General features: G+C 40.3%; 1 protein-coding gene across 10 annotated transcripts in view; it reads left to right on the forward strand.

Moving 5' to 3' along the window:
- Window positions 1–26,747, forward strand: part of SULF1 (sulfatase 1) — a 201,954-nt gene that overhangs the window by 130,774 nt on the left and 44,433 nt on the right. For all 10 annotated transcript variants that reach the window (XM_063606807.1, XM_063606806.1, XM_063606811.1 and 7 more), the window contains 7 exons: window positions 3,190–3,340; window positions 4,235–4,410; window positions 5,772–5,900; window positions 6,180–6,236; window positions 7,391–7,520; window positions 23,389–23,605; window positions 26,283–26,535. In XM_063606807.1, the coding sequence (XP_063462877.1) occupies window positions 3,190–3,340; window positions 4,235–4,410; window positions 5,772–5,900; window positions 6,180–6,236; window positions 7,391–7,520; window positions 23,389–23,605; window positions 26,283–26,535 (1,113 nt within the window). The remainder of the gene's footprint in view (window positions 1–3,189; window positions 3,341–4,234; window positions 4,411–5,771; window positions 5,901–6,179; window positions 6,237–7,390; window positions 7,521–23,388; window positions 23,606–26,282; window positions 26,536–26,747) is intronic.

A 26,747-nucleotide genomic window follows, 5' to 3' on the forward strand; every position in this document is an offset into this window, starting at 1 on the left:
GGACCTCATCCCCAGAGCTGGGGGTCATCTCCCATATCAAGAAATTAAGAAAAATAAGGGGGGGCAGGAGAGGACAGCTTTGACAACAGTCCCTGAACTTTCCCTTTTAATATAAGCCAGATTTAACATATGTCATTCTGTAAATCCGGGAGTCCAATTTGAGGCTTGTAATTTGCTGCAAGCTTCCCTGTTCCTCCAAGTGGGGTGGAGCTATGCCAAGCACATCAAGGTAACTGGTGGAAGATATAATTTCCCCACTGTGAGCCTGCATTTCAGTTCCCTATTGTAATTTTTATTTGTGTTGAGGTTTTGTGGTTTTAAAAAAGTCAACCAGATTTATTTTTAAATTAACCCAGCCCAACATCAAAGGCAATAAGTAGAGGATGTTTAGGTATTATAAAGAAACCCTGTGTAATCTGTTATAGCTGTATTCTTTTTCAGGGCATGTAATGGTAAATGGTTAGGGGCCTTTCACAACCAACTTTCTATATTTCTCTGACCTCGGACTACCCTCATGGGCAAAAAACCCTTTTTGAGGGGATTTAGTAGCCCCTCTCTCCTCCTCCTCAACCTCTTAATCTAATCCTGTTTGTAACGCAACATGCTGCATGAAGAATACGAAACATGGGCTTAAGTCCCTCCCCACTTCCCTTATGACTGTGGTTTACTTTTAGATATGAAGAACTCTTTCAGGCCAAAAAAAAAAAAGGTGGGGGACCATTTGGTTAACGAACCATTTTCTTTGGTAGGCAGGAGAAAGTTTATATTGAAAGTTTATCTTAAGGATGACAGGTCATACCTGAAGGGTTTGTTTTGGAATACTATGGATTTTTTCTAACCCAAATAATTACAAGAGAGTTCCTTGTTTATTGGCTCATGGAGGAAATTCAAGTGCCTCTGTTCTAGGCATTTTAAGTGCTCTGTATATGTGGTGGTTGTTCCTCAAAACAGCTTTGGGTTTGTTTTTTGTTGTTTGTTGTTAGTGGTGGTTTTTTGAGATAGAGTCTCGCTCTGTTACCCAGGCTGGAGTGCAGTGGCACAATCTCGGCTCACTGCACCCTCCACCTCTCTGGTTCAAAAGATTCTCCTGCCTCAGCCTCCTGAGTAGCTGGGATTACAGGCGCCCGCCGCCATGCCCAGCTAATTTTTGTATTTTTAGTAGAGACGGGATTTCACCATGTTGGCCAGGCTGGTCTCGAACTCCTGACCTCAGGTGATTCACCCGCCTGGGCCTTCCAAAATGCTGGGATTACAGGCGTGAGCCACCATGGCTGGCCCAAAACAGCTTTTTAAGAAAAGTGCTATTAACCCCATTTACAGATGAGCACATTTGAGCCACACCCTCTTTTCCACGCTCTAAATCTTGTCTCTTTCTTTAAACATGAGTTACTTATACTTCTGAGCATAACTGAGACACTTTTAGAGACAATGTCTTCTAAGCTCAATGTTATATTATTTGTGCTGCTGTGCTTCTACTGGGTAACCAGCACCCATCCTGGTCACCAGGGTAACTTTGTCAACCAAGAAGGCCAAGGATCCCAAACCAGCATTTTCTACTATCAAAAGAGAGGTTCTGCAAATCCACTGGCAGGAGAGAATATATAATAGCAGGTGGCATTTATATGACCCAGTGTGCATGGCAGTGTCCCAGCGTATCACCGTGAATCTCAGAAACTCCAGGCTTTCCCCATGGGAAATCCACACCACCACAGAACCAGTGGAGGACTCGGTCAAGACTCCTGAAATCAAAGAACTCACAGTGACTGATTCTTTCCCTAGTTTTATAATATAAATAATGGCATGGGGTCACATTCAGCCGTCATTATCCACAACATTTCACTGATGGGATCCTCCTCAGACAGAGATTGGGAATCAGATTTCTCGGTCACATAAACTGTTGCTCATTCTGTGAGGCTGCCTATTTGTAAAGTTGTGGTTCTTATTAAAAGCAATCTCAGACGTAGGAAGCACCCCTCACTTCCCTTCTCATTCATTTTGTTAAAGCAAATGGGCTTTGGAATTCAGGCCTGTTTCTACCACTTACTAATGTTGTTAATTTGGAGGAGTTCCTCAACTTTGCCAAGGCTTGATTTTCTCTGCTGTAAAGAGGGAATAATAAACCTACTTTACAGAGCAGCTGAGACAATTAGGTGAGTTAATATATATAAAATGGTTTGCACAATACCCAACACATATTAAACTCTCACTCAGTTTTTAATATTAACCTCTATGTGCTTAATAACATTGAAGAAGAAGATTCAAGTAGATTATAGTCTGTTAAAGAGTTCAAATATAAATAAATAATTCCCAGGGTGAGAATTGCCATAGCATAGATATGTTACGTACCCATGGCAGAGCATGAGGTGGCAGCATCTAATGGTTGAGGGAGTTGGGTGAGACATCAAGAGAAGGTGACATATTTTTTTGAGTACCCAGTGGAAGGCATGGGATACCATGTGGATCTCTGCAGTAGATTAAATATAGACTTGAACTAACCTATCCTGGAACAATAGGACAATTTCCTTGTGGCTTACAGAAATTATTCCCTGCACCTATATTGATTTGTTTATTAAATGAATAGCTTTATTGGTAAACATGTATATTGCGGAAGTAGATTTGGTTATCATTCCCACAAGTCCAATTAAAGTAATGGCATCTATATAAAAAACTCATAAAAACTAGATATGTAAGTAATCAATAAAATACTCTTCTCAAGTATTCAGGAGAAAAAAATGTGTTGAAATGATGATTCATCATTCCACATAACATATTTGTGACTACATTTAATAGCCTCATTAGCAATAAAATTTTTATGAGTTAACATCATATGAGAATATTCCCTTGTACCTTACCGAGACTTTATCTGTAGATTTGTAACATAACCATAATCATCTTGGTATGTTTCTTACACATTTTATTCAGTGAACCCAAATGAACTTCTAATTACATGTTCAGCTGCCAGTCATGGTTTTATATGTTTGAATATATATACCTTCAGAGGATATTTGCTGTTTGGGGTGGTAAAGACTTCATCTTCTTATAAATGCAAACAGAAGATAGTTGGAAGAGGAAAATGTTTTAGCAGTGTCTCAATTATCTCTCCTTAATGATTATTTCACAACCTCGAGATATTTTCCTAAAAGACTAAGTAAGAAATATATAGTAAGATTCCTTTCTGGATATTTTCAGAACTCCTAGTTATAACTATGCACCAAATATGGATAAACACTGGATTATGCAGTACACAGGACCAATGCTGCCCATCCACATGGAATTTACAAACATTCTACAGCGCAAAAGGCTCCAGACTTTGATGTCAGTGGATGATTCTGTGGAGAGGGTAAGCACATGAACCTACCTCAGTGATAGTTTTTGGCCCAGCTTCCTTTGTGTAGACTTATTCTTGCCAATCCTGTTTGGTTTTTTCCCCTTCATTTTCCAGCATCATTTTGAGAGAGAAAGAAAGAGAGAGAGTATGTGTTTAGTGGCTTAATCATCCCTCCCTTATCTTGTCCTCATTCCATCTACCTCTCCAGGGTTGGTTTCTTATGGAGCCAGTAAAAAAGAGGAGAGAAAAATCAAATCAGCGTAGATCAGGGGCCACATCCTCAAAGGCAATAAAGAATGATGGAGCTTGTGCTGAACTTGAACTTTAAGTTAAGGGCCCCATCTAAAGAACAGCAATTACTCAGCTCCAGCTAAATTTTGCCATGTAGAAATGTGGATCAAGTATCAGCAGGTCTTCTGACTTTTTTAAAGAAGCCAGAAACACAAAAAATTTTATTTGAAATTTTCTGAACTTTGAAACATAGTATAAGCCAAACAAGACGTGCCTCAGGCTGGATTTAACTGGATCAGGCTCAGAAGCAGCCTGTTTTTAACCCTTGGTAATTAGATATGTGATGATAATTTTAACAATGGATTTTCAAAGTACAACCTATAAAGTTTGATGGTAGAGGTTGTTGTGTGGGGTGTTTTTTTGTTCTACCAAACAAGCAAACAAAAAGCCTAAAAGTAGAATGTGCTAGATCCCAAAAAGTTACGTTTCAACTTTACCATTGGACCTTTCCCTCTCAGACTGTAAGCAAATAGAAAATGTGGATAATGTTATTAAAGCAACTCTTGCCTTTTAAAAATAACAGGAAAAAGATTTGGGGGCAATTGTGGCAACACTATTGAGCATCATCTTATACCAGCACAATTGATTCTGACTTGTTCCTTTGCTGTATTTCAGCTGTATAACATGCTCGTGGAGACGGGGGAGCTGGAGAATACTTACATCATTTACACCGCCGACCATGGTTACCATATTGGGCAGTTTGGACTGGTCAAGGGGAAATCCATGCCATATGACTTTGATATTCGTGTGCCTTTTTTTATTCGTGGTCCAAGTGTAGAACCAGGATCAATGTACGTATTTCTCTGTTTGCAACATTCAACTGTCATACCTCATGTGTGTCTAAGATAATTCAATTACCAGTCTCAGTATCTGGTTTCCTTTCATCCAAAACAAAAAAGGATGTGTGTAGGTTGGTTAATTTTGAAGATGAAAACCTTTTCCTCCCTGCCACATCTTAACTTAGCTCAAGTATACTACTTAAAGAGAAAGGAAAAATAAGTGTATCAATGACTAATTCTCTCAAATTGACTGGAATCCATGTCTTTTTGGTCTGTGTGCACAGACAGGATGTGATCTTCTGGGATATCACCCTTCTTCGAATCAGAGATACGCTGTCATTTAAAAAAAAAACTGACACCATCCTTTTAGTGTTTAACTTTTAAAAATTATTCCGAAAGAAATGTTTTTAAAAGATAAATTTTTAAAAGCTGGCTTTTCTGTTAAAGGAAAAAGAGCTAAAGGACTAGGCTGCTATTTCTGTCACTGTAGGCAGGTCACTGCTTCTCTTTGCATCTCTATTTTCCCATCATGAAATGGCCTTGCCTATTTTCCCATCATAAAATGGCCTTGTCAATCATCTCAGGATGTTTTGAATAAAATGGGATTGCATCCATGAAAGAATTATGGAAAGACTAAAAGAAAAAGTGGAAGTAGAATCCAGAAGCTGGAATGGCCCTTGAAAAGCATCTAGCCTGGACCCCTGATGTAACAGTGAAGCTAGGCAGACAGCGTCAGTGCCCCTCTCAGATCCCTGATTCTGGAAGTGGTGGCAGTGGGGCCCAGAGCCCAGATGTTCTGAATCTCCCCCGTGTACCTCATGTGCTGCTGCATCATACTACATCCTGGAGAGAGGGCAATTGAAGTAAGAAAGGTTTCTTTGAAGAATGTTATTGTGCTTCCTAAGATTATTAGAAACACCCTGGGAATTGTCAGATCTATATCTAGAAGGCTTTATGTTTTAAGGACTAGATAGCATAGATTGAATTCAACTGTAAAAATTGTACATCCTTTTTTAAAATATTGATTTTAAAGCTCTTGTTCAACGGAAAAGTTATGGACTATTGGGTTTTAAGCAAAAGTATGCTTGCTGCAAAAACCATGTATCAGGCTGCATCTTGCCTGGTGATGTGGTCAGAACACAGGGGTGCAGGCATCTCTCCAGCCTGACCCTGGCAAGATTCAGTTAATCTTGCTCAGTGCCATTGCTGTGATCACACACCCACCCTTGCCACACAACTACCCATGCCTAGGAGACCAGATGAGAGGGTGAGAAGAGTTGAAGGCCAATGAGTCACTGCTGTAGAAAAAGCAGCCCTAAGTGCCACCTTCCCCTGGCATTGGATCTCAGCCATCACCGTGTGCCCCTTTACAGAGTCCCACAGATCGTTCTCAACATTGACTTGGCCCCCACGATCCTGGATATTGCTGGGCTCGACACACCTCCTGATGTGGACGGCAAGTCTGTCCTCAAACTTCTGGACCCAGAAAAGCCAGGTAACAGGTGCGTCACTGTTCCTCCTCTCAGCCAGCCCCAAACACACTGAGCTCCAGCTGGTGCCCAGAGCCAGCCAGCAGCTGAAGACATGGAGGCAGAATATGCCTTGCCCACAAGGATCACCCCAAGCTGAGCATTTCTCAGCTGCTTGTGAATAGCATATTGATGGAGATGCACTCATGGTCTGTGGGAAGTGAGAGGTGTTTCTTTAAATAAGCTGTTAGCACAGATCCGTTTGGAAAAACGTCCAGATGCCAACAGTAAATATTATCATTTTGCTTTCAGGTTTCGAACAAACAAGAAGGCCAAAATTTGGCGTGATACATTCCTAGTGGAAAGAGGGTAATTATTGGTTCCTGGGGTGCTTCTGGGAACCAGTCCTAGTGGGCAGCTTTCCCTGCTGAGTATTTTTTTTCTCCTTATTTTTGTTTACTAAGCATGCAGATTTCGTAAACCTAGTCACAAGATTGAATGGTTTGCTGCTTATTCTGTAGTGGTCAATAGAGTAATAATTGCTGGATCAGAATTGTAAAGAATAACCCTCAAGTTGGTTAATTGGTACAAAAACACAGTTAGATAGAAGTTATAGAATTTGATAGTATAGTTGGGACATTATCATTAACAATAATTTATGTATATTTTAAAATAGCTAGAAGTGAAGAATTGCAATATTCCCAACACAAGGAAAAGATAAATGAGATGATGAATATCCCAATTATCTTGATTTGATCATTACACATTGTAGACTGGTATACATATATCACACGTACCCCCAAAATATGTACAATTGTGATATATCAATTTTTAAAATACAAAAAAAGCAAGAGAATGATGACTCCACATCCCCCGAAAAGAATAAATTCTCATAAGCTTGGACCAAAGCCTTTATCATGGGCATAGGTTTACTGTTGCATTTCTCAGTGCTGGTTTCTAATCAGACCAGTGGATTGAGTTTCTCTACCATCCTCCCCACGTTCTTCTCTAAGCTGCCTCCAAGCCTCACCCGGCACACTTCTTCCTTCTTCCTACTTCCTACTTCTTTTCCTTGTGTGCCTTTCCTAGTTTTAAATAGATACATGTATGCCATTGTAATTATTTCCATTGTCACTTCTGGGTTTCCCCTTTTGGTTCATTAATGCCCATAGCCTTGTTTTTCTCTGTACATAAATTAGGAGAGAGAAAATATTTATATAATTTTTTTAGCAAAAGGAACTTTGAGCGTGTAAAATGAAACACGTATGCCCAAATTTTGAAATTAGTGCTTTTGGGAAGAACGAATCTTTTCCTGACCTCTCATCTTCATCCTACCCAGTTTGTCATTTTCATAAAGGACCCATCAAATGTTGAACTCCTGTAGACAGAGCTTTAACATCTATTTCTTGCTGTTTAAAGAATGTGGAGTCATGTGACAGGGTAAAAAAAAAAAAGGGGGCAGGACTCAGGGACCGTAATTCAGATCACTTCTCACGTACGAAGCTTTTCCCTTTTTGTCGAAGCAAATTTCTACGTAAGAAGGAAGAATCCAGCAAGAATATCCAACAGTCAAATCACTTGCCCAAATACGAACGGGTCAAAGAACTGTGCCAGCAGGCCAGGTACCAGACAGCCTGTGAACAACCGGGGCAGGTGAGTGATGCAGGCTTTCTTTACCACCACTCATGTGCTTCTCCATCTCTAATTTAGAAAATTATCCACATATAAAAGAATGTACATTTGTGTATAAATAAGCTTTTCCTAGGGGCCTTGAGGGCAAGCTCATTGAGACACCTCTCCGCGCGGACAGAATTACATAACTGGTTCAGGCTGGGCCTCCCCATTACTACTTGGGCTCCCTCCAGTTAAAAAAGATGATGATCTCAGAGAAAGTTCTATGCCAAAAGACACTGGTTTCCTCTGAGGAGAAGATTCCTGTTATAGTCCCTGTTAACTAGTCACTGAAGAGTTGCCAAAAGGCTACTTAGTCAAAGCACAGGTACGTGCTGAGCCTTTTGGCAGTGAACCACCCCAAGAGACATGATGGGGCCTTCACCCTAGGCTAAAGTCGGATGTCATCTTACCCCCAGTAGAGGACAGAGCCTGTGACCAGGCTCTTGAGGAATGAGAAGAGAAACCATACTCTGTTTGTTTATTGTTCCTACTTCTGCTCACAAAGATCCTGGCATGAAATATTTCATTAGAATAGATCCTCTTCGTTAGTAGAAATATTACTATAGACCCCAGAGCTACCCAGAATATCAGTTATTATCAGTAAGAATAAAAGAAATACTGTGTGATGAATCAACATTGCTTTTAAAGAAAGTGAGTACGTATGAATTTAAACCAGTTTAAAACCATTGATTTTAAATGCCCTTGATTGAAATGTATGCTAGCTAAAAGAAAATGCTGTGTCATGACAAGAGGAACTGAACTTTGGCCCAAATCATTGCAGCTGAGAACAAAATCAGAGGAAAGTGAAAAATACTAACACATAGTGAGCATTTGTCTTACGTCAAGCACGGTACGCAGGATTTTGTAGCATTTACTCAATTTAATCCTCACATCTGTAGAGTGAGGTGGGCATTGGCATCTCCATTTTACAAATGGGCAGCTGGGATTCAAACAGGAGTTGTCTGATTCAAAAACTCAGGCCACTTGCTGCCTTCCAAGGTAAGTTACAATAACCAGGTGAAGAGAAGTTCAAATCTGTGAGTCTTTTTTAACTTAACTGACCTCTAGATATCCACACAATTCACCAACACCAGTTCAAGATGTCAGGCTCATGGAATGAGTAGGTAACAAAGTTATTATTAAAATGGCCTCACTCATTATACGCTTATTATATGGTATCTAGCTTGTTGAATAGACATTCATAATAAATAACTTGATCCTTATACCCTGCATTTCCTCATGCTTTCTTGTACACAGGATCCCTTTGAAATAGAAGAGGATAGGGAGGGAGAGCTGTTGAAGGAAGGGCTAAAACTAAGCCTTCACTACATTCTAGTACATCTTAATTTTCAAGTGTTTAGTGGAGAAAAGCTGAGACCTATTCATTATATTTTAATTTGAAGTCTTCAAATCTTTCTTATGAAAGCTCCAAATACTATTATGAATAAAACCTCAGAATTGTTTTGTAGCTCTAAGATGATTTTTATGAGCTAGCCTCAATAGACTAATTTACTTTTATTCAGGAGTTGCAAAAGTTACAAACTTAATTTTGCTTTTTCATATTTTTTGAACTTGTTTTGGCCACATGAAATGCTTTCATATCTGGAATTTTCTTCCACTGTTTCATTTCTCTGTGAATCAGTCTGAATTTAGATCCATTATGTGGATATATGAGAACGTCAGCAATGGTCTCTTTTAGAAAGGCCTGAATTCGTGGAACAAAGAATTAGGCTATGCCCTGATGGTGATTTCTTTCTATAGAATTTCTTTACATTGGGCCTGAGTGAGCTTTAGAAGTGAAGACCTGGAGAGTATTTCTGATTGTCTCTAGCTTCAGTGTATCCACAGCACTAGTGAATTGTTACTCTAATCCCGAACCAGCAGGATCAGCATCCCTGAGAGTTTGTCAGAAATGCAAATTCTCTGGCTATTGCAGACCTTCTGAATCAGAACCCCTAGGGGTGAAGCCCAGCAATCTGTGTGTTAACAAGTCCTCCAGGTGACTCTGATGCTCCCTAAAGTTTGAGAAGCACTATTCTAACCCACGATTATGTTTACTGGTGGCCCTCAAACCATAGCTTAGGAATCTAAGAACTTCAAGAAAATTTTGAGCCTTAATCTTTAAAGCAGTTATTGAATCTGTGGGTCAAACCTGATAGCTGTGTTGTGTGTTGTTGTTTTGTTTTGTTTGGGACAGGGTTTTACTCTGTCACCCAGGCGGGAGTGCAGTGGCGTGATCATGGCCCACTGCAGCCTCGCCCTCCTGGGCTCAGGTGATCCTCCTACCTCAGCCTCCTGAGTAGCTAGGACTACAGGCACACACCACCATGCTCGACTAATTTTTGTGCTTTTTTAGAGATGGGGTTTTGCCATGGTGCCCAGGCTGATCTGGAACTCCAGGACTCAAGTGATCCACCCACCTTGACCTCCCAAAGTGCTGGGATTACAGGAGCGAGCCTCCATGCCCAGGCAGCTCTGTTGTGTTCTATCGACTTTTTATATCTTGGCCTTTTGCTCTTTCTTTCTGGCTACTTTGAAGATTATCTGTTTTTGGCGACAGTATCCCTGCCTTTAAAAAAGGAAAAAGAAAATTCAGAATAATGACACTGAATTGTTCAGGTTTGAGGTGGCAGCGGAGGCTAGAACTGACCTGCTGGGAATCTGCTCTCTCTCGATGTCCCTCCTGGCATGCACCCTGCTTCTTTTCCTCTTAACAAGGTGAATGGCCTTCATTCCAAGGCAACACAGTCAGGTTTTGACCCTCCATGGGGAACGAAGGGAAAATCAGCATGACTAGCCCCATTCTCTTCACTCTTAATCCCAGAGATAGTGAATGCCCCCCTCCTACCACATCTTTGTGCCGGGTCACCTAAAGGTTGTTTGGTGGAGTCAATTTGGGTGCATGAGGTAAGTCAACAGAGAAAAGAGATCCAAAGGTTGGGGTTAGAATATTGGCCACCACCACTTTCTAGTTGTGTCTTCTCAAATAGGTCACTTACTTTCTCCTGAGTCTCAGGTTTTCTATCTCTAAAATGGAGAAAATTAACCTCACCCTTGTGAGGATTAAGTGATATTATACATGTAATGTACTAAAGTGAGACTGAGATTAATTTTCTCTAGTGTGCGAATATTGGGTGTTATTATTATTCCAAGCCATCTTACCTGCTGTTTTCATTCCTATGAAGCCAATAAGAATTAAAATGGGCTGAGGCCGGGCACGGTGGCTGATGCCTATAATCCCAACACTTTGGGAGCCCGAGGCGGGCAGATCATCTGAGGTCAGGAGTTTCAGACCAGCCTGGCCGACATAGTCATAGTGAAACCCCATCTCTACTAAAAATACAAAATTAGCCAGGCGTGGTGGCGGGCACCTGTAATTCCAGCTACTTGGGAGACTGAGACAGGGGAATCACTTGAACCCAGGAGGCAGAGGTTGCAGTGAGTCAAGATTGTACCGTTGCACTCCAGCCTGGGCAAAAATGGCGAAACTCCATCTCAAAATAAATAAATAAATATAAAAAGAATAAAAATGGGCTGGAATCCCAGAGACTTGGCATCACTTCTTGACTATGTGAACACAACAACCAGCGGGGACTAATTAAGACAACATGGACATATGTGTTTGCATTACTTCCACGTTCCTGAATTAATATGAGACGGAGTGTGAATTCCCACCACTCTCTCAGCTGGGCGTTACACCCCCAGGCACGTTTATGTACAGACACTCCCCATCCCCCTACACCATCACACACATGCACATGTGCATACTGAGGGGCAAATCTCGACCTCTTTCTTAAAGCATGTTTGTTCCACAGAGAACAAAGAGCAGTGATGCTCAATGCTGGCAGCACATTAAACTCACCTGGGGCCGAGCACGGCAGCTTATGGCTTACTCCCATAATCCCAGCACTTTGGGAGGCTGAGGCAGGAGTTCTAAATCCCCTAAGCCCAGGAGTTCTAGACCAGTCTAGGCAACCTAGGGAGACGCCGTCTTCACACACAAACAAAATAGCCAGGCGTGGTGGTGTGTGCCTGCAGTACCAGCTACTCAGGAGGCTGAGGTGAGAGAATCGCTTGAGCCTGGGAAGTCGAGGCTGCAGTGAGCCATGATCGTGCCACTGCAACCCAGCCTGGGCGACTGAGTGAGACCCTGTCTCAGAAAAACAAAACTAAAATAACAGAAAATAAAAAATAAACTCACCTGGGTGGCATTTGAAAAATGCTGATGCACACCCCAGACCAACCAGGTTAAAAATGTCTGGAAGTGAGGCCAAGGAATCTGTATTTTTTAACGAGGTTAAGAATCACAGGCCTAGAACCAGAGAATATCAAAGTTTGAAGGAATCTTAGAAATCTTCTAAGTTGAATGGTATCATTTTTCTGATAAGGAAATTTAGGTCCGGAAAAGTTAAGCTACAAACCCAAAGCCAAAACCTGCATCTCTTCACTTCACGTTGAGTACTTTCTTCCCTGTAACATGCTGCCACTGCAAAATTGCAAGACAGATTTTCCCTTTGAAACTATGAATGGCAGTTGCCACTCACGGTGGTTCTCAACCCTGACTGCACATTAGAATCATATGGGCAGCTTTAGAAATGCTTATGTTTAAGTCCCAGCCCAGGCAAGTTAAATCAGAACCTCTGGGTATGAGACCCAGGTACCAGTGTTTTTTCCAAGCTCCCCTGATGATTCCTATGTGCAGACAAGCTTGAGATCCACAAATGTCAAGTGAGCATTAATGGGTTGGTTTTTCTTCTTCTTCTAGGCATAGGTATTGACGTCTTAAATAGGAGCTACATAAAAGAGAAATTCCCTGGGCATCCAATTTTGAAATACAGTTTACATATTATCTGGCATTTAAGTGGAAAAAAGCAGCCTGCTTTGTTTTGATAGGGCAAATATCACGTCCTTTTGATGAGTTGTTGAATTCCAGCATCTTTACAATTTAGTTTGCCTTTCTACTATTGGATCAATATAAAATCAAACATTTGTTTAAAAAATCTGTGAGGACCCTTGCATCAAGCAAGCTGATGCTATTATAACGGAAATAGAATGTAGTTTGTTGAGTGGAAACTGGTTTAGCTCCAGGATGGATCTTTGTTCCTATACAAAACTTATCTCTCTGGCCGTATATCCTTCTGACCCTTTGTGACCATCAGCAGAGCATGAATAATAAGACATTTACCATCTAGATCCTCCTAGAATTGTTAGTTTTCCAGAAGCAGACAAACCTGTTTCCCAAAACTCACTGAACTCTGGTCAAAATGGCAGCATGGCTCATAGACATCTTCCCCTGGCTAACCTGATTCCAGAGGGCACATCCAGAAGGATTGAGCTCCCAGTGCCATCCTCTTACTGAATTCTCCTCTGTGCATGGGTCCATTGTGGACCACTCAGCCTTTAAACCTTGCTTCCTTCCCTCTTCAACCCATGCTGAAGCTCATGTATGAACAGTTGTGCATCTAATTAAATCTTTGGCTTCTGTGCATTTGTTCTAAACAAGTCAAAAAAAGACAAACATGAGAATAGGCATTTTACTCATAAACTGTATAATACAGCCCCATTCTGCTTAATTTGTACTGTGTCTTCTTTTCCACCATTTCCTAACAGCCCATCCTAATCAGGTCCTCCCCTATGTTTCTTAAATGTTACATGTGAATCCCACTTTCTCACTTGCATGGATGTTGTTACTTCTCTCTTCTCACCTAAGGCTCACCTGAAGACTCATACTGCCTTCATACCATTCTCCTTTTCATCAGTATCCTGATCAAGGTGCTTTGGGATTACATCCTGGATATACCGCTTTCTTGGTATTTGCCTATGTGCAAGTTTCTTAACCTAATTCTGCCTCAGTTTCTTCATCTGTAAAATGGGCATCATAATAGTTCTTGCCTCATAGGCTGTTGTAAATATTATATGAATTAAATGTATCAAGCATCTGGGACAATGTCTAGGCCATAGAAAGCACTCAACAAATGCTGGTTGTCAATCATTGGCCAAGATCAGTTTACCAATTTCATTTTCTAGGAATTACAATAATCATACATCTTCCAACATTCCAGTGTTGACTTTTACAAGTTATTATCTAGATTAAAATCTATAATAGGTAACATTTCTCTCTCTTCTGCTTCTCCTTTTCTGTTTTCCGTCCCCCTCTCTTTCCCATCTCACACCATCTCAAAGAAAACAGGCCAGGAGATAAATCCTCCTGGCACAAGTAACACTATTTCATATTTGTGAGAGAAAATGTGACAATGACTTGAGCTAAGTAGCAGTTTGGACAAAGATGTGAATATGGTCTTTGTATATTCCCCAGTGTTAAGATAAATATTTTAAACACATGTCCACATGCAGGTAACTTTTTTATGATGTTCATGTTGGCATGAATAATAATCAGTTTATCACAAAATTACTATACAGTTGTGACATTTCAGAGAACATGATTTGACCTGCATTATGGCCAAATCCATGTCATAAGACATATGGTAACCAAGAACTAGTGTGTGTTTATGTATAAAATTAAGCTTTCACTGCAGTGCACCTTTGAAAAAGTTGTAGCCAATTTTTTTAATTTTTCTTTTTATTTCAATAGTTTTCGGGATACAAGTGGTTTTTGGTTACATGGATAAATTCTTTAGTTAGATTTCTGAGATTTTAGTGCACCCATCACCCAAGCAGTGTATACTGTACCCAGTTTGTAGTCTTTTATCCCTCACCTTCTTCCCAACCTTCCCCTCCAAGTCCCCAAAGTTTATTATATCATTCTTATGCCTTTGCGTCCTCATAGCTTAGCTCCCACTTGTAAGTGAGAAAATAAAATATTTGGTTTTCCATTCCTGAGTTACTTCACTTAGAATAATGGTCTCCAGCTCCATCCAAGTTGCTGCAAAATACATTATTTTGTTCCTTTTTATGCCTCAGTAGTGTTCCATGGTGTATATATACCACATTTTCTTTATGCACTTGTTGGTTGACGGGCATTTAGGCTGGGTTCCATATTTTTGTAATTGCTAATTGTGCTGCTATAAACATGCCTATGCATGTGTCCTTCTCATATAATGACTTCTTTTCCTTTGGGTAGATACCCAGTAGTAGGATTGCTGGATTGAATGGCGGTTCCATTCTTAGTTCTTTAAGGAATCTCCATATTGTTTTCTGTAATGGTTGCACTAATTTACATTCTCACCAGCAGTGCAAAAGTGTTCCTTTTTGCCACATTCACACCAACATCTATTGTTTTGTTTTGTTTTGTTTTGTTTTGACTTTTTATTATAGCCATGCTTGCAGGAATAAGGTGGTATCTCATTGTGGTTTTAATTTGCATTTCCTTGATGACTAGTGATGTTGAGTATTTTTTCATGCTTGTTGGCTGTTTGTGTATCTTCTTTTGAGAATTGTCTATTCATTTCTTTACCCTACATTTTGATAGAATTATTGGCTTTTTTCTTGCTGATTTGTTTGAGTTCCTTTGTAGATTCTGGATATTAGTTCTTTGTTGGATGCATAGTTTGCAAATATTTTCTCCCACTCTGTGGGTTGTCTGTTTACTCTGCTGATTATTTCTTTTGCTGCACGGAAGCTTTTTAGTTTAATTAGGTCTCATTCATTTATTTTTGGGTTTTTTATATTTGCTTTTGGGGTCTTAGTCATGAGTTCTTTGCCTAAGCCAATGTCTAGAAGAGTTTTTCCAATGTTATCTTCTCAAATTTTTATAGTTTTGGGTCTTAGACTTAAGTCTTTGATCCATCTTGAGTTGATTTTTGTGTAACGTGAGAGATAGGAATCCAGTTTCATTCTTCTACATGTGGCTTGCCAGTTTTCCCAGCACCATTTATTGAATAGGGTGTCCTTACCCCAATTTATGTTTTTGTTAGCTTTGTCCAAGATCAGTTGGTGGTAAGTATTTGGCTTTATTTCTGGGTTCTCTATTCTGTTCCATTCTATGTGCCTGTTTTTATGCCAGTACCATGCTGTTTTGGTAATTACAGGCTTGTAGTATAATTAGAAGTCAGGTAATGTGATGCCTACAGATTTGGTTTTTGTTTTTTTTTTTGCTTAATATTGTTTTGGTGTAGCCAATTTTTGGGTTTTTTTTTTTTTGTTTCTTACTCATGAAAATGGACACAAGTAGGCATAAGTAAGAACAGAGAACAACATCCTTAACCAATCTGAGAAATATTTGCAATTCAAAATGCAGAAATTATAATGATTATTTAGCGGATACTTCAGGAAGGAAAAGCAACCAGAGGTCATCTAATATTGCACTAAGTATTTTACATGGAAAACTGTTCTATGAGATACATATTATGCCCATTTTAGATATGAAGAGACTGAAGCTCAGATGGGAAAATAACTTGACCAAAGTCACACAGCTAGAAGAATGACAAACCTGAGTTCAAACCAAGATCTGGGTGACTCAAAGCTTCTGTCTCTCTCACTAAATAATAATTATTTTGTACAGTTTACCACCAGAAAACATTAGCTTGCCCAGGATTGGATAAACTTTTTAAAGGCCAATTATAGTACTGCTCTAGGTTCATATAGTACATCTTTTCCTTAGAACTTCAAAACACTCAAACAATCTATTCTCATGACTATCCATGAAGCCAGGAGGAGCAAGTATTATTTTATCGGATGTGGAATCCAGAAGAACGAAGAGATTCTGCAATTTGCTCAAAGCCATAGAGTTAGCAGCAAAAAAAAAAAAATTAAAATTAAGGTCTTTGAATCCCAACCCAATACTCATCTCCATTAAAAATGGCTACCTCTTATCAAATACACATTAGATCACATTCTTTAAGTAATAAACCATGTGTGGGTGTATGTATGTAATAATAATAATAATAATAGCAGCTGCTTTTGTTGAGTGCCTGCCACGTGCTGAGTTCTTCCCGTGTGTTATCGCTAATGCTCATAACTCTGCAAAGGCTAATGTGGCATAGCTTACTTGCTCAGGGCCACATAGCCATGTGATAGAGCTGGTGTTCAAATCCAGGCTTTTTGAGCTTGCAAATCCAGACTTTTTCCTTTAAGCCACACCGATGAGTAAAAAACACCATTCCAAGTCCAAGACAGAATATAGGTAATATTCACTACTACGAAATCCTATTTCAGTAAATGACTTGTGACAGCACTCTGGGTTGTAGTGAGGATTAAATGAAAAATTCATAAAGAGTGCTCTAGAGCAGTACCTGCTATCAAGCAAGAGTTAAATAAATGATCATAATCATGGTAGTCAAGATGATGATGAATGAAATTGTTTGAAATGCATTTGACATATTTCTCATTAGATTTGATTCCACCAAACTAGCTGCACACCATTTGTATCCTCATACCAAAATTGCCAGCCTTCTCTTCTTCATCAGGTGTTATTTATATACAGGCAGATATAATCAATCAAAAACACTAACACATAATTACCTAACCAAGTGATTCTGTGCTGAGATAACTTCTGGGAATGACTCAGGAATATGAGACATGGCCCTTGCCCTTAATTCCAACTTCCACCATAGTTGGAAAGGCTAAAAGAAAATTATAACAACTTAAGAAATTATTTAAATAGTTTTATCTAGCACCTCACCCATAGTTGCTGTGCAGAAATATTTGTGGAATGACTGTGTGCTAAATTATTGGCACAGACTGATAAATCAGACAGAAGGAGAATGGAAATAATGTAGTTGCAGAAAACAGGAAGAGAATTTGCAGAAGGAATGAACCATCAGTGAAGATGGAGACAATCAGATTTGGCAATTAACTGATTTACTGATAAACTTCAAGAGCATAGATAATAGCAAGACAGTGTGACAGCTGTGTTTCTGTAAGGGCACTTGTTGAACAAAGCTCATTTCTGAGGCTGACTCCACACATCCCATTAGCAGGTGCCTCACCTGAGCTCAGGCTTTCATCTGATTCCTGAAACTCTCCTGCAATGCAAAAAACATCTCTTCTCATTATTTTGACTATTTAAATGGCTTGCTTCATGAGTTTCAGAGCAATTCTTTTAAAAATTCTCTTTTTCTGCTTCCCTCTATAAACTCTCTAAGATCACCACTTTAGTTGCAGCTATTTCAAGGTTTTATTGTGCAGTCATAAAAATTGTCATGATATCGAGTTCTAAAATGGCTGTGGCAATGTGTGATAATTACATTTCATTAAAATTCCTAGTATGCTTGCCAGTAGGAAGATTTTCAAAGCCTCTAGTTAATTACTTTATCTAACAGGGTCTATGACTTTTTCAAAGGGTCCATGGTAGAAAAAATAATTGACATTTTTGTTCATGGCTCTTGCTTCATCCAAGTATGTGTGTAGATATATGTATATATGTAGTATGCATGGATAATATGTTTGTATGCATGTGTGTAGACATATATGCATATATGTATGTATATTTGATTTCGTATGATACATCATCATAGCCAAGGACAGTGCCAGACATCCAGCGTGGTGAAATTCAACTCTTCAGGAAGGAAACACCTTTTCTCTTCATCTCTATCCCATAGGAAACCAACAAAGAATTTGGCTAATGGGAAATTCAACTAGGATTCCAAATAGCCTAAGTCACTAAAACTTCTGCCTACACCTTTGTGTTCTACAGGAATCTACTTGTACCCTCAGCTCCTCCAGGGCAAAAACAAACAAAATAGGCAGAATTCTTTGAATGCATTGTGATTATAAAAACCACAGGTTTTCACTATAGTCATGTGCTTTAAAAATTAGTATTTGTACTAAAGTTGATATAAATTGGATCCACAAAAAGACTTTAGACCATTATTTTTCAATAATATATATATATACACACACATATATATGTGTGTATATATATACACATATATGTGTGTATATATACACATATATGTGTGTATATATAACGTGTATATATACACATATATGTGTGTATATATAACGTGTATATATACACACATATATGTGTGTGTATATGTGTATATATATACACATTATATATGTGTGTATATATACATATATATGTGTATATATATTTATATACATAAATATATATACACATATATATGTGTGTGTATATATATATATATTTTTTTTTTGAGATGGAGTCTTGTTCTGTCACCCAGGCTGGAGTGCAGTGGCTCAATCTCGGGTCACTGCAACCTCTGCCTCTCAGGTTCAAGCCATTCTCCTGCCTCAGCCTCCCAAATAGCTGGGACTATAGGCATGCGCCGCCACCTGGCTAATTTTTGTTTCTTTGTTTTTTGTTTGTTTGTTTTTGGAAACAGAATCTTGCTCTGTCACCCAGCCCGGAATGCAGTGGCATGATCTCAGCTCACGGCAACCTCCGCCTCCCAGGTTCAAGTGATTCTCCTGCCTCAGCCTCCCAAGTAGCTGGGACTATAGGCGTGTGCCACCATGCCCAGCTAATTTTTGTATTTTTAGTAGAGACGGGGTTTCACCATGTTGTCCAGGCTGGTCTTGAACTCCTGTCCTCAGGCAATTCACCTGCCTCGGCCTCCCAAAGTGCTGAAATTACAGGCTTGAGCTACTGTGCCCGGCCGTTTTGTTTTTTTTTTTCTGTATTTTTAGTAGAGAGAGGGTTTTGCCACACTGGCCAGGCTGGTCTTGAACCCCTGACCTCAGACAATCCAGCCTCCTTGGCCTCCCAAAGTGCTGGGATTACAGGCGTGAGCCACCACACCCGGCCTCAAGAATAAAATTAGCCATATTTTCCTGTCTGATAGAAGATGGAGCACCTCTTATGCTTCCACTTGGCTGTGGATTGTGAATTCACTAGCCGATTATTTTGCTTCTCTAGGCATTAAGCAGTCAACTCTTCATTTTTAAATGCTAGAGGCAGAGATCATCCAGGTAGATGGATAAGCCTTAAACCATTTGGATTTAAGACAGATATACATACAGACAGACACTCAAATGCTACTGATTCCCAAACTTTGCGAAGTTACGAAAAGTTATTTATTTTGGCAACACTTTCCCCAGCAATAATTCTATATAGCATATAGTTATATGTTAATGGAGTTGTCTGTCAGTTTCTGAGCCCAGGCTGTAGTGCAGTAGCATGATGGCATGATCTCAGCTCACTGCAGCCCCGACCTCCTGGGCTCAAGTGATCTTCCCACCTCAGCCTCCCTCCAAGTAGCTGGGACCACAGGCATGTGCCAGCATGCTTAGATGTATATACCACAGGCATGTGCCAGCATGATTAGCCATATATATATATATATATATATATATACACACATATATATATATATATATATATTTTTTTTTTGGAGAGACAAGGTTTCACCATGTTGCCCAGACTGTTCTTGAACTCCTGGGCTCAAGCAATCCACCTGCCTTGGCCTCCTAAATTACTGGGATTGTAGGTGTGATCCACCACACCCAGCTCTGAGAACTTTTTTGATCATTTCTTGGCACATCCTAAAGCTAATTGGATAGCCATGAATGCTATAATTGGGTCTGTGAGTGCCACAAACCCAGGCCTGGAAACCACTGATCTCCACATTAAATGGCAGAATCATGAACAGGCCGCATGCAGTTTTCAGCTAAGTCAAAATTCTGTCACTTATCAACTAACTGTGGAGACAGCACAAGGATAACTGGTTTCACTTAAACAACGCACATAGTCCTGAAAGCATAGGTGCACTGATAGTATTCATCCATCCAACTGGAGTCATTTTCTGACCTGCTTACATCAGTACATTTCTAGACACAGCTTCCTTTGCACATGCCACCCCCACCAATTACACGCATCCCTCTCAAAGACCCATGCATATGAGCTACTTAGACTTAAATATATCCCTCCTGCCTTCCCCATGGAATCCAGCTGCAAAACTGTCCAGTAAGCAGTTGCTAATGTAAAGCAGTGGCCTGAACTCCAACTGCACATTAGAATCATCTGGGGAGCTTCTGAAAGTCCCTCTGTCCAGCCAAATTTGAGAACCACTCATCTGACCTAACTTCCTGTGTTTAATTAAGTTGACTTCACAATTTTTAAGTTAAATCATCTCTAACTTAGTCCTTAGGCTGTTCTTGTTTGTGTTGCCTTTTTGCGGCTTTGTAAGTAAAATCCACCCTCTGTATCCGTGGGTTCTACATCTGTGGGTTCAACCAACTGCAGATTGAAAGAATTGAAAAAGAAAAGATGATTTCGTCTGTGTTGAACCTGCATAAACTTTTTTTCCTGTGATTATTCCCTGAACAATACAGAATAACTACTAATTACATAGCATTTACATTATATTAGGTATTACAAGTAATGTAGAGATAAAGTATACAAGAGTATGTATGTAGGCTAAATGGAAATACTACATTTTATATCAGAGACTTGAGCATTTGTGGATTTGGGTATCTGCAGGGCATCCTGGACCCAATTCTCAGTGGATGCTGAGGGATGACTCGTTAGTCACCTGTCTGTCCCTTGAGCTCCTGCTTCTCTGGATGAAGATGTTAAACGTTCAAGACATCCTAGCCAATCCACAAAAAAAGGCTGTACCCTGATATGGCTTGAAACAACCAAATTCAGTAGTACCAAGAGTATAGGGGGCTAAAGCAAAATCATAGAAGAAGTCCTGTATCTCTAGGATTTGGGGATTATATAGTAGAAGCCAAAAAGCAGCTCTGATAATTCAACATACATTGAAGACATACAACTCCCTTAAGAGAAAGCAAACCATGGCTCTGCATCTTGGTTCATCATGAATAATTGCATATCATTTTGTACACGAGTGTCAGTTATCAGCAAAGCCATCTGGGACCTTTGGCCAAACTTTACTTTGCAGTAGGACACTTTGCAACCAAGATATCACCCCAAATATGTACTGGTATAAGAGGGAGGTATGAGATCCTTTTAAATGATGCATGAAAGAACATCTTTTATTTAATAATTATTTATTTATTTGAATATATTTGAAAATATACGTGGCACAAAAAAACATAATTTTACAGTGCAGATAGTATTGTTCTGTCCATAGTTTAGAAATGCACCCATTTAAAGAAGAGTTTCTCACTCTTTAACTAGATATGAACAAAAACAATAAAGGATAAAGAAAAGTTTCAGTAGATAATGGTACACAACTGATAGACCTATATGGAAAGGAAAAAAGACAAAAGTGTGATAACACTATATTTTAACTCTGTGACAACTGTGGCCAACTTAAAATTAAATATTCTTCCTGCCTCCCAAATTAATTTTGTAGGGAGAAGGGGGAAAATAAAATGTAAAAGAAGTTATTCAGTCTTTAAGTAAGATGTGGAGGATCCCAGGAAATGACCCCCAGGGTGAAAAGCTATTATTTCAGCCAGGTTGAGATTCAGTAAGTGCAAGGACACTTAGTCCGGAGGCAATGTCATATTTACTTGGATGTAAGCCTGCAGCATCTGTGGCAGGCATGTTAGAAGGCTCAGTCTAGAAAAGTCAGTGCAAGCTCCCCGTATGTGTCTGTTGGGAAGTGAACTCTGTCTCACATAGCAGCATGCCCACTCTCTGCCGAGTGTGCAGTTGAAACTGCAGAGTTCCCTGATCCCCTTCACAGGATGTGCAACAGGGGTGTGGCATGCCTGCTTGGTCACCACCACTGCTCAAACCCCTGATGAGAGGGGGAGCACGCAGATAGGCAGGTACAGGAACCAGGGCGAGTCTTTTGGGCTCCAGCCCTGCGGTAGTATCTAGGGGCAGGTGCCGACGGCCCCAGTGTTACAATGCTCTTTTAGCCTTGCCGTCTGCAGACAGCTTGTTAACCAGTTCAATGGACCCTCTGCCTTTTGACAAGGGTAGAGGGCCAATATGACAGCTTTCCGTATTCCAAGCTCTTGCCTAGCTCTTGGAAGAATCAGGTCACACACGGGCTTGAAGGATGAATGCAGGGTTTTACTGAGTGTTGGAGGTGGCTCTCAGTGGGACGGATGGGGAGCCAGAAGCAGGGATGGAGTGGGAAGATGATCTTCCCCAGTTTGGCCGCTGGATGGCCACACTCCTCTCTGACCACCCCTAGCCAAGCTCCTCTCAGTGTTCAGACGTTCCTCTTCTTCTGTCTTTCTCTGCCACCTTGTTCCACCATTCGTCTGCTTGTCTCCTCATCTCCTTGTCTGCTTCCGGAGCCTGGGTTTCAGGGTTTATATGGGCACAGGATAGGTGGCATGGCAGGCCAAAAACAACTTTTGGGGTGCAAAAACAGGAATCCCTGTCCCCATTTAGGGCTGTAGGTTCCCGGGCTTGAGGGTGAGGCCTTTGCCAGGAAACTACCTTCTTCTACCCAGGGTTTCCCTGTCTTCTGTCCATATCACAATGTTCTTAGAAGGATAAGAAAAGACACAAAAGAAAGCCTGACAAGTTTGCTAATGTCTGGGGTATATGAGAGTTGGCTCGCCCCATGATGGGCTCCAATTAAATTCATCTCTGTCTTCCTCATGTGCCATTCTTCCCTGGCTCACATTAGAAATTCAGGAGCGGAGAACAAAGCAGCCAAGTTTGTTTTTCCAGAGCAAGAGGGGTCTGGTGAAAGCAGTCCTGACAGCTGCACCGTGTGTCTTGGTGAACTAACGGCTTTTACATGTTTCATTCAAGACTGTTTAGTCTGCGTGCTAAGGATTCATATATCAGTTTTTGGCTCTAGTGTCATTGAGGTAGTTTGATTTCCAATGATTTCGTTGTCATCTGTATTTGCCTACAGTGAAAGAAATAACTGAGAGTCGAGTTATTGCAGGGTCACTTAAAAGCTTGCCTTTCTCCATTCACTCTCCTTAATGATATTGCCAGTGCTTCTAAAAAAAAGAAAAAAGAAAAAAACTAAGGCAGCAGCTCTTAATAAATAACACCTGGAGCAGAATCGGTAAACTGCTTTCACGTTGGCTTTTGCAGAAGTGGCAATGCATTGAGGATACATCTGGCAAGCTTCGAATTCACAAGTGTAAAGGACCCAGTGACCTGCTCACAGTCCGGCAGAGCACGCGGAACCTCTACGCTCGCGGCTTCCATGACAAAGACAAAGAGTGCAGTTGTAGGGAGTCTGGTTACCGTGCCAGCAGAAGCCAAAGAAAGAGTCAACGGCAATTCTTGAGAAACCAGGGGACTCCAAGTAAGCCACGCTTTTGTGACCATCTCAGTGGTGGCCTAGGCCTGTGGGAATAAACAATAGAGAGACGAAAGGGTTGCTCCTTCTACATTTTAGATATTATCAATGCATCATTTTCAGGCTAAAAGCACATCATTGCTCTATTTAAAATAAGAAAGCTAAGATTAATGTGACATTTTGCTTTGTAAACATTTTCACTTAAGCATAGAATGAAAATATAGTTCATAAAAGCACCAGATGCAAAACATATGCACACATAAAAGAGTTTATAAAATGGTTATTCCAAAAGGTAAAGGATATGGTTTAAGTCCATTTTATTTTATCGTAATGCCAACATCTCCTGACTTGTCTGCCTGAAGTTGCTTTTAAAAAATAGTAAATACAAGGTTTCAGTGTGTATGCATTTAATTTTAAGAGGAAAAGCATAAACACTTTTTTAAGGCATATATTTTAATCTCTGTTTTAGGACAATATATATATGTTTTAATTCTGTCAAATCATTGGATCTCGTTGATTGGCAGGAACAAACTAGTTGCATTCAGTATGAAAAATACTTCCTAGAATTTTCTTAATAGCTATAAGAAACCTACGATTATATAAATGTGAAAATCCACGGGCTGACACCCTCCACGAAAGAATGAATCTAGTACCACCTAGTGGAGTAACATGGAAAATGACTCAATTTTATGGTGATTTCTTTCTATACTGGTTTGGAAAGAAGCAATTTAAGTAAATTAAATTCTATGTCAAAGATTTGGAAATCAAATCATACACTAGAACAATGGAAGCCCTGAGAACAGGTATTTTTATTGTAGACTCCACAATATGGGTTTTAGGGCCATGCCCTGATATTTCATCCAAAATTGTTGTGTTTTCCATGTGTATATGGACATTTGTTTCCATGTCAACAATTTTTAACAAATTTTAAAGGAATCTGTAAGCCAAAATACTAAGAATCTTTGATTTGGGAGACTTTTTTTCTTCCCTAAGAGAAAAATTCCAGGTCTAATAACTCACACAAAGATATCAAATTTCTGAAAATCAATAAGGCCAGGCGCGGTGACTCACATCTGTAATTCCATCACTTTGGGAGGCTGAGGCAGGCAGATCATTTGAGGTCAGGGGTTCCAGACCAGCCTGACCAAGCTGGTGAAACCCCATCTCTACTAAAATTACAAAAAAATTAGGTAGGCATGGTGGCACACGCCTGTAATCCCAGCTACTTCTCGGAAAGCTGAGGCAGGAGAATTGCTTGAACCTGAGATGCAGAGGTGGCAGTGAGCCGAGATCGCACCACTGCACTCCAGCCTGGATGACAGAGCAAGACTCCATCTCAAAAAAAAAAAAAAAAAATTAATAAGGGACGAGGACCCCAGCATGCTCTTTTTTCAGAAGCTGATTCGCAACATTCAGTTTAGAAGTAGGAGTGCCCTCTTCTCTTCCAGAAAGTTCGACCTTGTTTCCCAGGCACTGGGCATAAGGCACATTGATTTTTCAGTATTAGGCACAAACACAAGTCTAGGGCAGCTCTCTCAAACTGTATGGAATCTTGTGTATTTGAGAGCAGGAGTCGGTTTTCACCCTTTCTGCAAGGATGGAACTCGTAAGCACTCTTATTGACACCCCTACTGTCACGGAGGTTGCTCCCTGATCTGGAAACTGCAGGATTCAGCTGAGAGGTGTCTCAGAAGCATGACAATTCTGATTCCACAGCCAATATGCCCCACTTCTTTCTATGTTAGCAGCAGGCTAGAGCGATAAGGCCAGACGAATATGCCTCTACAGAGCTAAGAGCATCTAGTGTTTGCACATTAAAGTTCTTATCTGGTACACATGAGTTCTTGAAAAGGTTCCATAGTCACCAGAAAGCATGCCGCCCTCTCCCCATCCCTGCCCGCCCACCCCTTGCCTTAACCCTCCTCTGCTAGGTATAAAAGTGAGTTGGCTGATGAAAGCATTAACAAAATTTAATTCTTCTTAGAGTAATCCTCTACTATTTGTACAAATAGAAGTTGTCTAGAGCATTTGCCTCTTTGAAAAAGCAGCCCAACGTAGTGGTAAGACTTCATAGTCTGAGAAGATTATAGTCCTAGCTCCATAACCTTGCAAAATGTATGTGACATTCAAAACTTCAGTTTTCTCATCCATAAAATAAGGATGAACCTGTATTGACAATCTGATGTTTTTGTATGTAAGGGTTTTCATAATCATACCTGTCTTTCAAGACTCCAGATTAGAGATAAATATGAAGTATATAATACATAGCAAAAGCTCAATAAAGGATAGTCATTATTATTAACACCATAATTGGGAATATGGTTTTATCCAAAAAAATAGCCTGAGCAGTTCACATTGAAAACCAAAGGTAGAAGTTCACAGCCTGCCATGAATAAAAAGGATCCTAGAAATCATCTGGACTAACCCCCTCACTTGACGGATGAAGGGCTGGAGGCCCAGAGAAGTGTGTCATCCATCACACTGCCAGGCAATGGCACTGCCAGGCAATGGCACTGCCAGGACAACCTCTGCTACCGTGAATTGCAGGCACCACGATGCCACTCAGCAATGCAGCATGGACTGCTTTCTCCACTCCAGGATCCCTTCTGGACCAGGTGATCACTTTCATCCCTTGTAAGCTACATCAGGACATCCATAGTAATGTATCTTCCCTTACTTCTAGAGTACAAGCCCAGATTTGTCCATACTCGGCAGACACGTTCCTTGTCCGTCGAATTTGAAGGTGAAATATATGACATAAATCTGGAAGAAGAAGAATTGCAAGTGTTGCAACCAAGAAACATTGCTAAGCGTCATGATGAAGGCCACAAGGGGCCAAGAGATCTCCAGGCTTCCAGTGGTGGCAACAGGGGCGGGATGCTGGCAGATAGCAGCAACGCCGTGGGCCCACCTACCACTGTCCGAGTGACACACAAGTAAGAAGGCTTTATTTGTTCACTAGGGTTGAGTTCAGAATTACCACCACAACACACCATATTATCACCATTTTGCACTTGGCAAAAAAGCAGTATCACTTGGCAATACAATGCCTGAGGGCTGGCCTACGTAGCAACTGGGGGTTAAAGAAACAATGAGTCCACGCAATCATAGGCTTGGACACATGCTTTGGGTTTGATTTCACATTAAG

This window comes from Pan paniscus, chromosome 7, assembly GCF_029289425.2.
Source record: "Pan paniscus chromosome 7, NHGRI_mPanPan1-v2.0_pri, whole genome shotgun sequence".
NCBI lineage: Eukaryota > Metazoa > Chordata > Mammalia > Primates > Hominidae > Pan > Pan paniscus.